A 12,584-nucleotide genomic window follows, 5' to 3' on the forward strand; every position below is an offset into this window, starting at 1 on the left:
ACCATGCCCAGCTGATTTTTTTGTATTTTTAGTAGAGACGGGGTTTCACCATGTTGACCAGGATGGTCTCGATCTCTAGACCTCGTGATCCACCCGCCTCGGCCTCCCAAAGTGCTGGGATTCCAGGCTTGAGCCACCGCGCCCGGCTTTTTTTTTCTTTTTTTAAAGTGGGGTTTGGCCGGGCGCGGTGGCTCAAGCCTGTAATCCCAGCACTTTGGGAGGCTGAGGTGGGCAGATCATGAGGTCAGGAGTTTGAGACCAGCCTGGCCAACATGGAGAAACCCCGTCTGTACTAAAAATGCAAAAAATTGGCTGAGTATGGTGACATGTGTCTGTAATCCCAGCTATTTGGGAGGCTGATGCAGGAGATTCACTTGAACCCAGAAGGCGGAGGTTGTGGTGAGCCGAGATCGTGCCATTGCACTCCAGCCTGGCAACAAGAACGAAACTCCTTCTCAAAAAAAAAAAAAAAAAAAAAAAAAAAAAGCCGGGCGCGGTGGCTCAAGCCTGTAATCCCAGCACTTTGGGAGGCCGAGGCGGGTGGATCACGAGGTCAAGAGATCGAGACCATCCTGGTCAACAGGGTGAAACCCCGTCTCTACTAAAAATACTAAAAATTAACTGGGCATGGTGGCGTGTGCCTGTAATCCCAGCTACTCAGGAGGCTGAGGCAGGAGAATTGCCTGAACCCAGGAGGCGGAGGTTGCGGTGAGCCGAGATTGCGCCATTGCACTCCAGCCTGGGCAACAAGAGCGAAACTCCGTCTCAAAAAAAAAAAAAAAAAAGAAAGAAAGAAAAAGAAAAAGGCCTCAAGGCCCCTTAAGGCCACCTGGGAAACCCTTCTAGATGCCCTAGGGTCCTTCGCCATCTCAGGAGCCCATTTACAGCATCACCTGGTTGTCCTGAATCAAATCCTCAGGGTTCTGCTCTAATGATCCCTGACTACACCCTCTCTCTTCCTGGGATCCTGTTTTCACGTCCCCAGGGCTCTATTAGAACCCCCTTAGACTGTCACTTGGGCTCCCCCAGGACAGCTATAATGTCTTGAGGACCCTACTATAACACAATGGCTGTGGCATGGCCAGGTGAGGCGGCTCACGCCTGTAATCACTTTGGGAAGCCGAAGCAGGTGGATCACCTGAGGTCGGGAGTTTGAGACCAGCCTGGCTAACGTGGTGAAAACCCTGTTTTGTAAAAATACAAAAATTAGTTGGGTGTGGTGGTGAGTGCCTGTGATCCCAGCTACGCAGAAGGCTTAAGCAGGAAAAACACTGGAACCCCAGAGGCAGAGGTTTCAGTCAGCCCAGATCGTACCACTGCACGCCAGTCTGAGTGACCCCATCTCAAAAAGAAAAAAAAGAAAGCCAGCCCATGGGAGTACACACTCAGCATAAAGCAAAAATGCCCCCATGGTTTCAGTTTCAACATGGTTCAAGCAGAGCACTCACCAGGCGCTGGTCCCTTCTGAGCCACTCCTTGGATGGCATGAGGAGCTGGCCTTGAAGCCGGCCCTGGCCCCCATTGCTGTTGCCGCAAGTGACCCAGGCAACTTGGAGCTGTGCACGCTGAACCACCCTAACCTCTGCCTGTCCTCTCCGCCCCTACGCAATAGTGCCCTCTGCTGACCTGGGGAGGCAATCACACCTGAATTCAAAAGCAAAACCTGACTCTTTGAGGTCCGCCTCTCCCAGCTAAAGGTTCTTTATCTGTAAAATGCGGATAATAATTGTGACTTTATTAGGGTGGTACAAAAGTAATTGAGGTTTCTATCATTAGAACCGCAATCACAGGCCTGGCACAGTGGCTCACACCTGTAATCCCAGCACTTTGTAGACCATACCTGTAGTCCCAGCTGAGGCAGGTAGATCACGAGGTCAGGAGTTTGAGACCAGCCTGGCCAATATGGTGAAACCCCATCTCTTCTAAAAATACAAAAGTTATCCGGGCATGGTGGTGTCTGCCTGTAGTCCCAGCTACTCAGGAGGCTGAGGCAGAAGAATCGCTTGAACCCGGGAGGCAGAGGTTGCAGTGAGCCGAGATCGTGCCACTACACTCCCGCCTGGGCGACAGAGCGAGACTCCATCTCAAAAAACAAAACAAAACAAAACAAAAAAACAGGCCAGGCCTGGTGGCTCACGCCTGTAATCCCAGCACTTTGGGAGGTCGAGGTTGGTAGATCATGAGGTCAGGAGATTGAGACCATCCTGACTAACACAGTGAAACCCCATCTCTACTAAAAATACAAAAAATTAGTTGGGTGCAGTGGCGGGCCCTTGTAGTCCCAGCTACTTGGGAATCTGAGGCAGGAGAATTCACTTGAACCGGGGAGGTGGAGGTTGCAGTGAGCAGACTGCGCCACTGCACTCCAGCCTGGGCCACAGAGCAAGACTCTTGTCCCAAAAAGAAAAAGAAAAATCACAATTGCTTTTGCACCCACCTACTTTCTATCTCATTAGAGGCTTTGGTGGGCCAAAGGCTCCACATGGGGCACACAGGGCATCCGTAGTAGCCCCTGTTTGTGTTAACGCCCCAACTCCCCAGCCGGGCTGGGGCCCCAGGGATCCCACTGGCCTGCAGACTCTGACATCAGGCCCTGCCTACAGCTGTCTTGCTCACTCCTGCACCGATTCCCAGGGAACAGCACAGCAAATATTTGCAGAAGGAATGACCCTCGGATGGCTTGATGTGCTCCTAAAACTCATCTAGAATATCCTTGGTGTTCTGCTAGAATGTTCTAGCTAAATCTATACTGACCTCTGAAAAAACATCCATAGGTCTTTCATTTGTACTTTTTTTCTTGAGACAGGGTCTCACTCTGTCACCCAGGCTGGAGTGCAGTGGTGTGATCCTAACCTGCTACAGACACAGACCTCTGGGCTCAAGTGATCCTGCCTCAGCCTCCCGAGTAGCTGGGACTACAGCCCAGCTAATTTTTTTTTTTTTTTTTTTTGAGATGGGGTCTCAGTCTGTCACCCAGGCTGGAGTGCAGTGGTACAATCTCAGCTCACTGCAACCTCCGTCTATATCCCAGGATCAAGGAATCGTCCCACCTCAGCCTCTTGAGTAGCTGGGACTACAGGCGCATCCCACCAGGCCCAGGTAATTTTTTGTATTTCTGGTGCAAATGGGTTTCGCCATGTTGCCCAGGCTGATTTCAGATCTCAGCTCACTGCAACCTCCGCTTCCCTAGTTCAAGCGATTCTCCTGCCTTGGCTTCCCTAAGTGTTAGGATTACAGGTGTGAGCCACCGCACCTGGCCTGACCACTATCCTTGTAAACCAGAACCCTACTATAAAAGCATGCCTGGAGCTACCTTTCCTGTGAAAAGGGAATGCCACTGGGACCTCCTATAATAGGCACTTGACAGAATATTCCAGAAGCATGCTAAAACACACTCAACATCCCATGAGAAACTACCAGGGCTTGCTGTAATGGAACCAGGATTCCACACCCATACAATAAATATTAAAGTAAAAATCCTAAATATCTTACCAATAAGTGCAGAATAGTGAAATAAAAAAAAAAAAAGAGAAAGAAAAAGAAAATATAAAATAAAATAAAAATCCTGGGTCTGGCCAGGCATGGTAGCTCATGCCTGTAATCCCAGCACTTGGGGATGTTAAGGCGGGTGAATCACGAGATCAGGAGTTCGAGACCATCCTAGCTAATACGGTGAAACCCTGTCTACCAAAAATACAAAAAAGTAGCTGGGTGTGGAGGCACACATCTGTAGTCCCAGCTACTCGGGAGGTAGAGGCAGGAGACTCCCTTGAACCCGGGAGGTGGAGGTTGCAGTGAGCCGAGATCGCTACACTCCACTCCAGCCTGGGCAACAGATGGGTGAGACTCTGTCTCAAGAAAAAAAAAAAAAAAAAAAAAAAAAAAATCCTGGGTCCATTACAGCAAGCAAGGGCTGCCTGCTAGAGACTCTTGTCCTTAGACCTGCCCAAGGGTCCCAGGGCATGCTGTAACATGACACTACCAGGCCTCTCTCCAACACCAGGCTGAGGGCCCCAAATTGTTACACCCCTGTGTGCACTTAATCAGGACTGCTTCTATCCATTATCACACATGAGCATTTTTTTATTTTTTTGAGACTGAGTCGCCCTCTGTTGCCCCGGTGGAGTGCTATCTCGGCTCACTGCAACCTCCACTTCCTGGGTTAAAGCGATTCTCCTGCCTCAGCCTCCTGAGTAGCTGGGACTACAGGTGGGAGCTACCACACCAGCTAATTTTTGTATTTTCAGTGGAGACGTGGTTTCACCATGTTGACCAGGAACCATCCATTTTCCTGTCAGTCAGGAAGGACGTTGGTGTTGAGGCTAACTAAGTTGTCAAGGACAATAACTACCATGGCTTCTGAAGTTTTGCCAAAACCTCAGAGGTGTGGCCTTCTGGACAAGCATCTGTGATTTCATAATGTTGGAGCATTCATGGTATCCTTGGGGGTTGCAGCTTTCTATACGTTTGCTGTGGTTGAAACAAGAAAGCAAGCATATGCAGACTGCTACAGAAATTGATTCCATGAAAGATTTTGAGGTGAGGAAGGCTGGTATCTTTTTTTTTTTTTTTTTTTTTTTGACACAGTTTCCCTCTTTCACCCAGGATGTAATGCAGTGGCACAATCTCATTTCACTGCAACCTCTGCTGCCCAGGTTCAAACAATTGTCCCACCTCAGCCTCCTAAGTAGCTGGGATTACAGGTGCATGCCACTGTGTCTGGCTAATTTTTGTATTTTTAGTAGAGAGAGGGTTTCACCATCTTGGCCAGGCTGGTCTTAAACTCCTGACCTTGTGATCCACCTGCCTTGGCCTCCTAAAGTGCTGGGATTACAGGTGTGAGCCACCGCACCAGCTGGAAGGCTGGATATCTTTCAGACTGCAAAGTGATCTTGGAAGTTTTTTTTTTTTTTTTTTTTTTTTTTGAGACGGAGTTTTCGCTCTTGTTACCCAGGCTGGAGTGCAATGGCACCATCTCGGCTCACCGCAACCTCTGCCTCCTGGGTTCAGGCAATTCTCCTGCCTCAGCCTCCTGAGTAGCTGGGATTACAGGCACACGCCACCATGCCCAGCTAATTTTTTGTATTTTTAGTAGAGACGGGGTTTCACCATGTTGACCAGGATGGTCTCGATCCCTTGACCTTGTGATCCACCCGCCTCGGCCTCCCAAAGTGCTGGGATTACAAGCTTGAGCCACCGCGCCCGGCGTGATCTTGGAATTTAAAGAATTTCTTCATGTCAAATTACCTAGCCGGTTGTCAATGACTTGTGTTTCTGAATACATGAATATGTATGTAGGCTAAGAAATAGTTTCTCTTGATAAATAATTAACAAATTTAAAAAAATCAATTCATTCACTTAATTGAAGACAAAGGCAGTGAGGGAGGGAGCCAGGTGGAAACTCAGGGTCAGAGAATTCCACAGGGAACAGACGGTGAAGAGGCTCAGCAGGAGGTAGGCACTGGCAGTGTGGGGCTGAGTGAGAGGGAGAGCAGGTGGGAGGGGACACCAGGGGACCTGCTGACCCAGGAACTGTATCTCCTTTGGTTATCAAAGAACCTTATGGGGCAGGCGCGGTAGCTGTCACCTGTATGGATTCCCAGCACTTTTGAGCGACCAAGATGGGTGGATCATGAAGTCAGGAGTTTGAGACCAGCCTGGCCAACATGGTGAAACCCCGTCTCTACTAAAAACGCCAAAATCAGCCAGGTGTGGTGGCATGCACCTGTAATCCCAGCTACTCAGGAGACTGAGGCAGAGAATCGCTTTAACCTAGGAGGCGGAGGTGCAGTGAGCCAAGATCACACCAGGGCACTCCAGCCTGGGTGAGAGAGACTGTCTCAAAGCAAAAACAACCAAAAAAAAACCCTATGGTCCTTATCCCCATTCTTCAGGTGCAAGGCCTGTTGAGGGGTCCCAGGGGGGCTTTCTCCTTGGTCTTTTCGAGCCACCAAGTCCAGCAGAGTTCCTTCCTCAGCACACACCCTGATGTGATGGGGTACCAAGGAGACGCCCCAATAATCTGGAGGAAGCCGGAGAGCCAGGCTGTTGTTGTAAACACAGCAGCCCCACCCCGAACGGAAACACCTGTGGCCAAGGGGAGGGGCCGCCACCTCCCACCCCACTCTGGGTCTCCGTCCCCTCCCTCTGGGGTCCACGCTCCCTCTTTGCCCCTTGCTGGATCTCTACTGCCCCAGCATAGGGTGGGGTGGGTGTGCAGTTTCTGTGAATCAGGGCGGTCCCCCCCCAACCCGTCCCTGCCCCTTCCTGCCCACTTCCTCTGGCAGGAACCCTCGCCCTCCTCCCCCTCCGCCACCGACCTGGGTAAAAGGCAGGGACTGGGCCCACAGGGAGGCAGCATCCCGGAGGTTGTGGCGACGGCGGCGGCAGCAGCGGCTCCTTTCCCCATAGCCCTGTCTCCCAACCCTTGTACCAGTGCTGGGCTCAGACCCTGGTACAGGCCTGGGGGGCAGGGACCTGGGGACCCCGGCACCGGCAGACCCCGACGGTGAGGTCAGTGGGCGTTCAGACCGCCCTTCCCTGTGCCCCCATCTCTGCTGTGGCTTGAAGGCAGGTCTTTTCCCTTTGGGTGCCACAAATCCTCTGGTGCTCCCCTGCCTCGCTGCCCCCCACCCCATGCCTGTCTCCCCACTTGTGATGCTCGGTGCACCTGTCTGTTGTGCCTCCCTCTCACAGTGGTCTCTGTGCTCTCCCCAGCTTTGCAGGTGACATTCCAGAACCCCTGCTCCCCATGCCATGACCCTGGGCCTGGCCTGGCCCTCTCAAGGCCCCCATCTCAGCAGCCTGTGTGTTGGGCCATCTCCGGGAGCTTCCTGCCCACTTCCTTCCCAGCAGCCTGGCCCCAGTCCTGCTGAGCCGGGCTCCAGGACAGCCTCACCAGGCCACTTCCAACACCACTAATTTCCTTACTTCGATTTTGAGGCAGCTGGGGCAAAGGAAGTTTCTAGAACCTGAGGGCTGGAACTCAGCTATCTACTGGAACTCCAGGAGGAGGGCTTGGCCTCTCCCAGGTGAATTTCCTCATCTGCAGACGGGCATGGTGCCCACCTAGGAGTGGGTGGTGGGTGCACGGTGTCTCCCTCCTTGGCTAGAAACAGGGATCGGAGGCCCAGGCTCAAGTTAAGACCTTCACAGTTCACAGCCAGACAGCAGGGCATCCAGCACCCCCATGGCAGGGGGGCTGCAGCTCCCTCCCCTCCCCACCTGACAAGGTCAGGAAAAGAGCAGACAAGGGCCTGGAGAACCCAGCGGCCTCCGCCTCCCCTGACTTCCTCCCCAGGGGACAGGTGTGGGGAACAGCGCACCACCAGGGTATCAGACATATTCAGACACCAAAAAGGTGACAAGGACCAAAAAAGGAGACCCAGCGGAAGGCAGGCATCTTAGCTCATCCTCCCCTGTCCTCACCCACAGCAGCCTTACGCAATTCCCACAGGGACACCCCCACCCACCATGCTCTGATAAAGGCGCAGAGATCCCAAGTCTGGCTGGGAATGAGAAAATAACTTTATTTGATTGTGGGGAGTGGGCCGACATCCAGCCTCAGAACTTCTGGAACTGCTTCTTGGTGCCAGCGGCCTTGGTGACCTTGAGCACGTTGAAGCGCACAGTCTTGCTCAGGGGCCGGCACTCACCCACTGTCACGATGTCACCGATCTGGACGTCCCTGTGGAGGCAGGTGGGGCCATGTCCTCAGGAGCGGCTACCCCGTAAGCCCTGGGAGGCTTTCCCTTCACCTCGCCAGGCTGAAGGCCCTGCTTTGGCTCCACCAAACCCCAACCGAGCTCCACTCAGCAATTCAAACTGCTCCCGTTATTTCTTTAGTACCAACTTTGTGCCAAGCACGAAGCTCAACGCCGTAGACAGAGCAGGGCCACCGTGGCGGACGAGCTCTCTTTCACAGCCGAACTAGACTAGCCCCAGGTTGTCAGCGGCCTCCTCACCACCCCACCCCAGCAGAGCAGCAGGGGAATCCTGTAGCAACAGTGCTAAGGGACAACTTCAGGTCCCTTATCACTCAGAATCAGTTCAGGCCACTTTCCTCCCTGCCCACAGGACTCCCTACCTTGTTCCCAAGATCCTCCCCGCCCAAAGGCCACCATTATCAGCTGCGCCACGTCCCCATCCTTTGTACTTGACTGACACCTGCCACCCACCTGCTGGAAGGTGCCCTCTGAGGGAACAGGACTGTGCCCTGGCTCACCACTGAGCCGCGGGCATCCAACACCAAACCTGGCACATAAGCTCTAAATAAAACACGCTGATGCGATGAACAAACGTGGAATTCCAACGCTTCTGAGGTTCCCATCTGGTATAACACCCTAACCTTTTGGTTCCGAGACACCTACCTATTACAGGTTCAACATCCCTAATCCAAAAATTCGTTAATACTGTAAAATCTGAAGTTTTGTTTTTGTGTGTGGGAGAGACAGGATCTTACTCTGTCACATGGGCTGGAGACCAGTGGGGCCATCTCGGCTCACTGCAGCCTCCACCCTGTGGGCTTAAGCAATCCTCACACCCCAGCCTCCCGAGGGCCTGAGACTACAGGCCCATGCCACAGCACCCAGTTACTTCTATATTTTTTGTAGAGGGAGGGTTTCGCCATGTTGCCCAGGCTAGTCTCCAACTCCTGGGCTCAAGGGATCCTCCTGCCTCGTGCTCCTACAGTGCTGGGATTACTGGCTTGAACCACGGTGCCTGGCTAAAATCAGAACTTTGAGTACCAGCATGAACCCTTTGCTTTCTGATGGTTCAATGTATGCTAAGTTTGTTTCACATGCAGAATTATAAAATGTACTGCACAAGATTACTTTCAGTCTATGTAAATGAGGTGTACATGAAACAAATGAACTTCGTGTTTAGACCTATGTCCCGTCCCCAAAACATCTCATTATGTATATGGGAACATGCCAAAATCTAGCCCCAGGCATTTTTTTTCTTGAGATGGAGACTTGCTCTGTCGCCCAGGCTGGAGTGCAATGGCATGATGGCAGCTCACTGCAACCTCCGCCTCCCAGGTTCCAGTGATTCTCCTGCCTCAGCCTCCTGAGTAGCTGGTATTACAGGTGCCCACCACCACGCCTGGCTAATTTTTTTGTATTTTTTAGCAGAGACGGGGTTTTACTATGTTGAGCAAGCTGGTGTTGAACTCCTGACCTCATGATCCACCCACCTCGGCCTCCCAAGCATTTCAGGTAGAGATATTCAACCTGTGGAACACTTAAATTCTGAAGAGCAAGTGATATACAAATCCTGAGATTCTGCGGCTTCCCAGAGATGCCACCTCAGTCACTGCCTCCCTCGGTTGGCCTTAAATTGGACTGGCCTGGAATCTGAAGGCTGGGAGAATGGCCTGAGCAAGCTGATGGGCCCCTGTGCTCACCTGAAGCAGGGGGACAGGTGTACGGACATGTTCTTGTGGCGCTTCTCGAAGCGGTTGTACTTGCGGATGTAGTGCAGGTAGTCTCGGCGGATGACAATGGTCCTCTGCATCTTCATCTTTGTCACTACGCCTAGGAGCAGGCGCAGATCATAGGTCAGGTCCCATGTGAAAAGAGGGCCATGGGTAACCTGAGGCATGCTGGGAACCAGAGCCACCGAGCAGGGATTCCAAGAAGTCCCCGTTTCCAGCCTTTTACCAAATGGCTTTCTCAGCAGTGCCCGTATGGGTATCTGAAGACCATCGTGAAAGCAGACATCATCTGCCAATGCCCCTGCACCCACAGGTTTGCATTCCCAACCACCTCCCTCACCCAGGACCCAGGAGTCTGGGCCCCAAGCCCCTTCTTCCAGTATTCAGGCCCTTGACACCAAACAAATTCACGCACTTACCAGAGAGGATCCGCCCTCGAATGGAGACGTTACCAGTGAAGGGACATTTCTTGTCAATGTAGGTGCCCTCAATAGCCTGAAGGGATAGGGAAAACAAAGTAGTAAGCCTTGGGCGGGTGGTTCCTGAAAAGAACCGGAGGCGTGGCCTCAGGGAAGTGAACTACAATTCCCATCAGCCCTGGGAGCAGCCACTCAGATGTGGGCAGGGCAACTCGACTAGGGAGCACACGTGCAGGAACGCCAGGGTCCCCTTCTTTTTCTGAGGTTCCCCGCACCTCCTTGGGCGTCTTGAAGCCCAGACCGATGTTCTTGTAGTACCGCGGGAGCTTCTCCTTGCCAGTTTCTCCCAGCAGGACCCTCTTCTTGTTTTGAAAGATGGTCGGCTGCTTTTGGTAGGCACGCTCGGTCTACAGGTATGAGGAGTGATGAGCTGGTAAGTTTGAAGCGGGCAGCAACATGGCCTAGAGACCTTCCCAGAACCTCCCAGACCTCACGCTTACAGCACAGCGCCGGCCTCCAAGGTCTGGTACCCCAGAATCACCCTCTAAGACACGACTGCCGCAACTTTACCTGTAATTCATACTCAGATCTAAGCCCGGAGTTATTTCTATTTGCTCCAGAAGGCCTCCCAGGGCCTGCAGAATTCATACTCTAAACCAGGATCACCCCTTCACACCCTGGACACCTTTCAGCGAGGATTATTCTCGAAGACCCAAGGTGGCCCACCCAGGATTCACTCCTTATGTAGTACATAAGGATATATCAAAACGGCAGGCTCCCTGGACTCGCCCTTAGCAGTCCATTCCCACAGAATTAACTCTGAAAACCAGAGAACTAAAGAAAAAGCCTTCTTAAATTTGGATTTTAAGAAGGTAACTAGAAAACGCTTGAGCCTCCATTAAGGCGCGGAGCCCCCAGGATTTAGGAAGGAAGCATTCATCTAAACACACGCAAAAGCACGCGCCCTCCGCCCCAGTTAATCCCTAGGAAACAAACACGGACTCTCAGAATCAACTCCCGAACGTAGATGCCGGGACCTGCCCTCCCGGACGCGCCCCTGAAAGCCGGGGCGGACCCCGCACTCTGGGATTCAGCCCCAAGCCCGCACCTGAATGTCCGCCATCTTCCCGACAGCCTGCAGAAAGGAAAGCAGCGGCGCCGTACGGGTGTCCTTATCGACTACGCAGGGGCTGGAGAGGAAGTGACGTAAGGAGCAACGTGCACGGCCTTGGGCGGGACCTCGAGCGCGACTCTGGCAGGCTGCACTTAATTCCGGGATCCGGATCGAGAAGGACTGACGGGCGGGAAGTGGTGAACACGGTCTCGCGAGGTCTTAGGCCATCAGGGCGCTGGGCGCGATTATTCAGGCGGGAATATCGGGACCAGCCTTCTGTCCGCCCGTGATATCGCGAGAGTCGTACGGAGTACGTCATGTTTCTGCGCGGCGTAGGCTCCCGTAGGATTTGGATATCGCGCGGCTGGGTCTGTTGAGCCTTCAAATCGGATGAGGGAGCGGCCATCTTTCTGAAGGGTGGACGGCCGAAGGGTGCTAGGAGCCTGTGTGGGGGTGTCGCCATCTTTGTCAGGGGCAGGAGCTGCTCACAAGCTTTCGGAAGTGTGATGAAAGTTACTCGCCGGGTGCGGTGGCTGCGCCTATAATCCCAACACTTTGGGAGCTCGAGTCGGGAGGATTACTTGAGCCAGGGAGGTTGAGGCTGTAGTGAGATGTGATTACAACACTGCACTACAGTTTGGGCAGCAGAGTCTCAAAAATAAAAATAAAACAGCACCAAGACTTTTAAGGTAACACACAGAGAAAACCTCTGTCTGTAACAGCGTATCCAACAGAACTTTTTTTTTTTTTTTTGAGACGGCGTCTCGTTCTGTCGCCCGGTCTGGAGTTCAATGACACGTTCAAGTGATTTTCCTGCCTCAGCCTCCCGAGTAGCCGGGATTACAGGCGCACAGCACCACGCCCGGCTAATTTTGTATTTTTAGTAGAGACGGGATCTGTGTTGCCCAGATTGGTCTTGAATTCCTGGGCTCAAGGGATTTTCCCGCCTCAGCCTCCTCATAGCTGGGACTACAGGCATACGCCACTATGCCTGGCTAATTAAAAAAAAAGTTTTTTGGCAGGACACGACAGCTCTTGCCTCTAGTTCCAGCACTTCGGGGACTACCAGCCCTGTCTCCAAAAAAAAAAAAAAAAAAAAAAAAATTCTTAACTTAGGGTCTCCCTGTGTTCCCCCGTCTGGACTCGAATGATTGGGACTACAGGCGTGAGCTACCACACCCTTTAAGGTTTTTATTGTTCGAGATGGAGTTTCACTTAATGCCCGGGCTGGAATGGTAAATCTCAGCTCACTGCAACCTCCGCCTCCTGCATTCAAACAATTCTCCTGACTCAGCCTCCTGAGTAGCAGGGATTGTTAACAGGTGCCCACCACCACGCCGAGCTAATTTTTGCATTTTTAGTAGACAGGGTTTCACTATGTTGGGCAGGGTGGTCTTGGAACTCTTGACCTCAGGTGATCCACCCGCCTTCCAAAGTGCTGGAATTGCAGGAGTTAAGCCACTGCGCCCAGCTTAGAGTTCTTTATAGCAAGATACAGAGTTCTTTACAGCAGGATATAGAGAGGACTTGTAAATATTTTGTCGCAGTGTGTGGCTTCTTGTTCTAAGTGTCTTCCTAAGTCTTAAAAATGTTTATAAAGTCCACTTTCCCTTTT

The 12,584-nt window shown here is 52.3% G+C and overlaps 1 protein-coding gene, 1 non-coding gene and 1 pseudogene across 2 annotated transcripts; all 3 read right to left on the reverse strand.

The window, feature by feature from the left end:
* Nucleotides 1-4,925: 4,925 nt before the first annotated feature.
* Nucleotides 4,926-7,191, reverse strand: LOC141581146 (uncharacterized; annotated as a pseudogene).
* A 318-nt stretch (nucleotides 7,192-7,509) lies between these two features.
* RPS11 (ribosomal protein S11) lies at nucleotides 7,510-11,072 on the reverse strand. Its single transcript, XM_003940356.4, has 5 exons — nucleotides 10,964-11,072; nucleotides 10,131-10,262; nucleotides 9,856-9,931; nucleotides 9,407-9,536; nucleotides 7,510-7,687 (listed from the first exon to the last, which is right to left on the reverse strand). The coding sequence occupies exons 1-5, from the start codon at nucleotides 10,976-10,978 to the stop codon at nucleotides 7,564-7,566; spliced, it is 477 nt and encodes a 158-aa protein (XP_003940405.1). The 5' UTR covers nucleotides 10,979-11,072; the 3' UTR covers nucleotides 7,510-7,563.
* On the reverse strand, nucleotides 9,648-9,730 carry LOC120362883 (small nucleolar RNA SNORD35). Its single transcript, XR_005578675.1, has one exon. It is a non-coding gene; the product is annotated as a small nucleolar RNA SNORD35 (small nucleolar RNA).
* Nucleotides 11,073-12,584: the final 1,512 nt, after the last annotated feature.

The sequence above is a fragment of the Saimiri boliviensis genome, chromosome 14, assembly GCF_048565385.1.
Source record: "Saimiri boliviensis isolate mSaiBol1 chromosome 14, mSaiBol1.pri, whole genome shotgun sequence".
NCBI lineage: Eukaryota > Metazoa > Chordata > Mammalia > Primates > Cebidae > Saimiri > Saimiri boliviensis.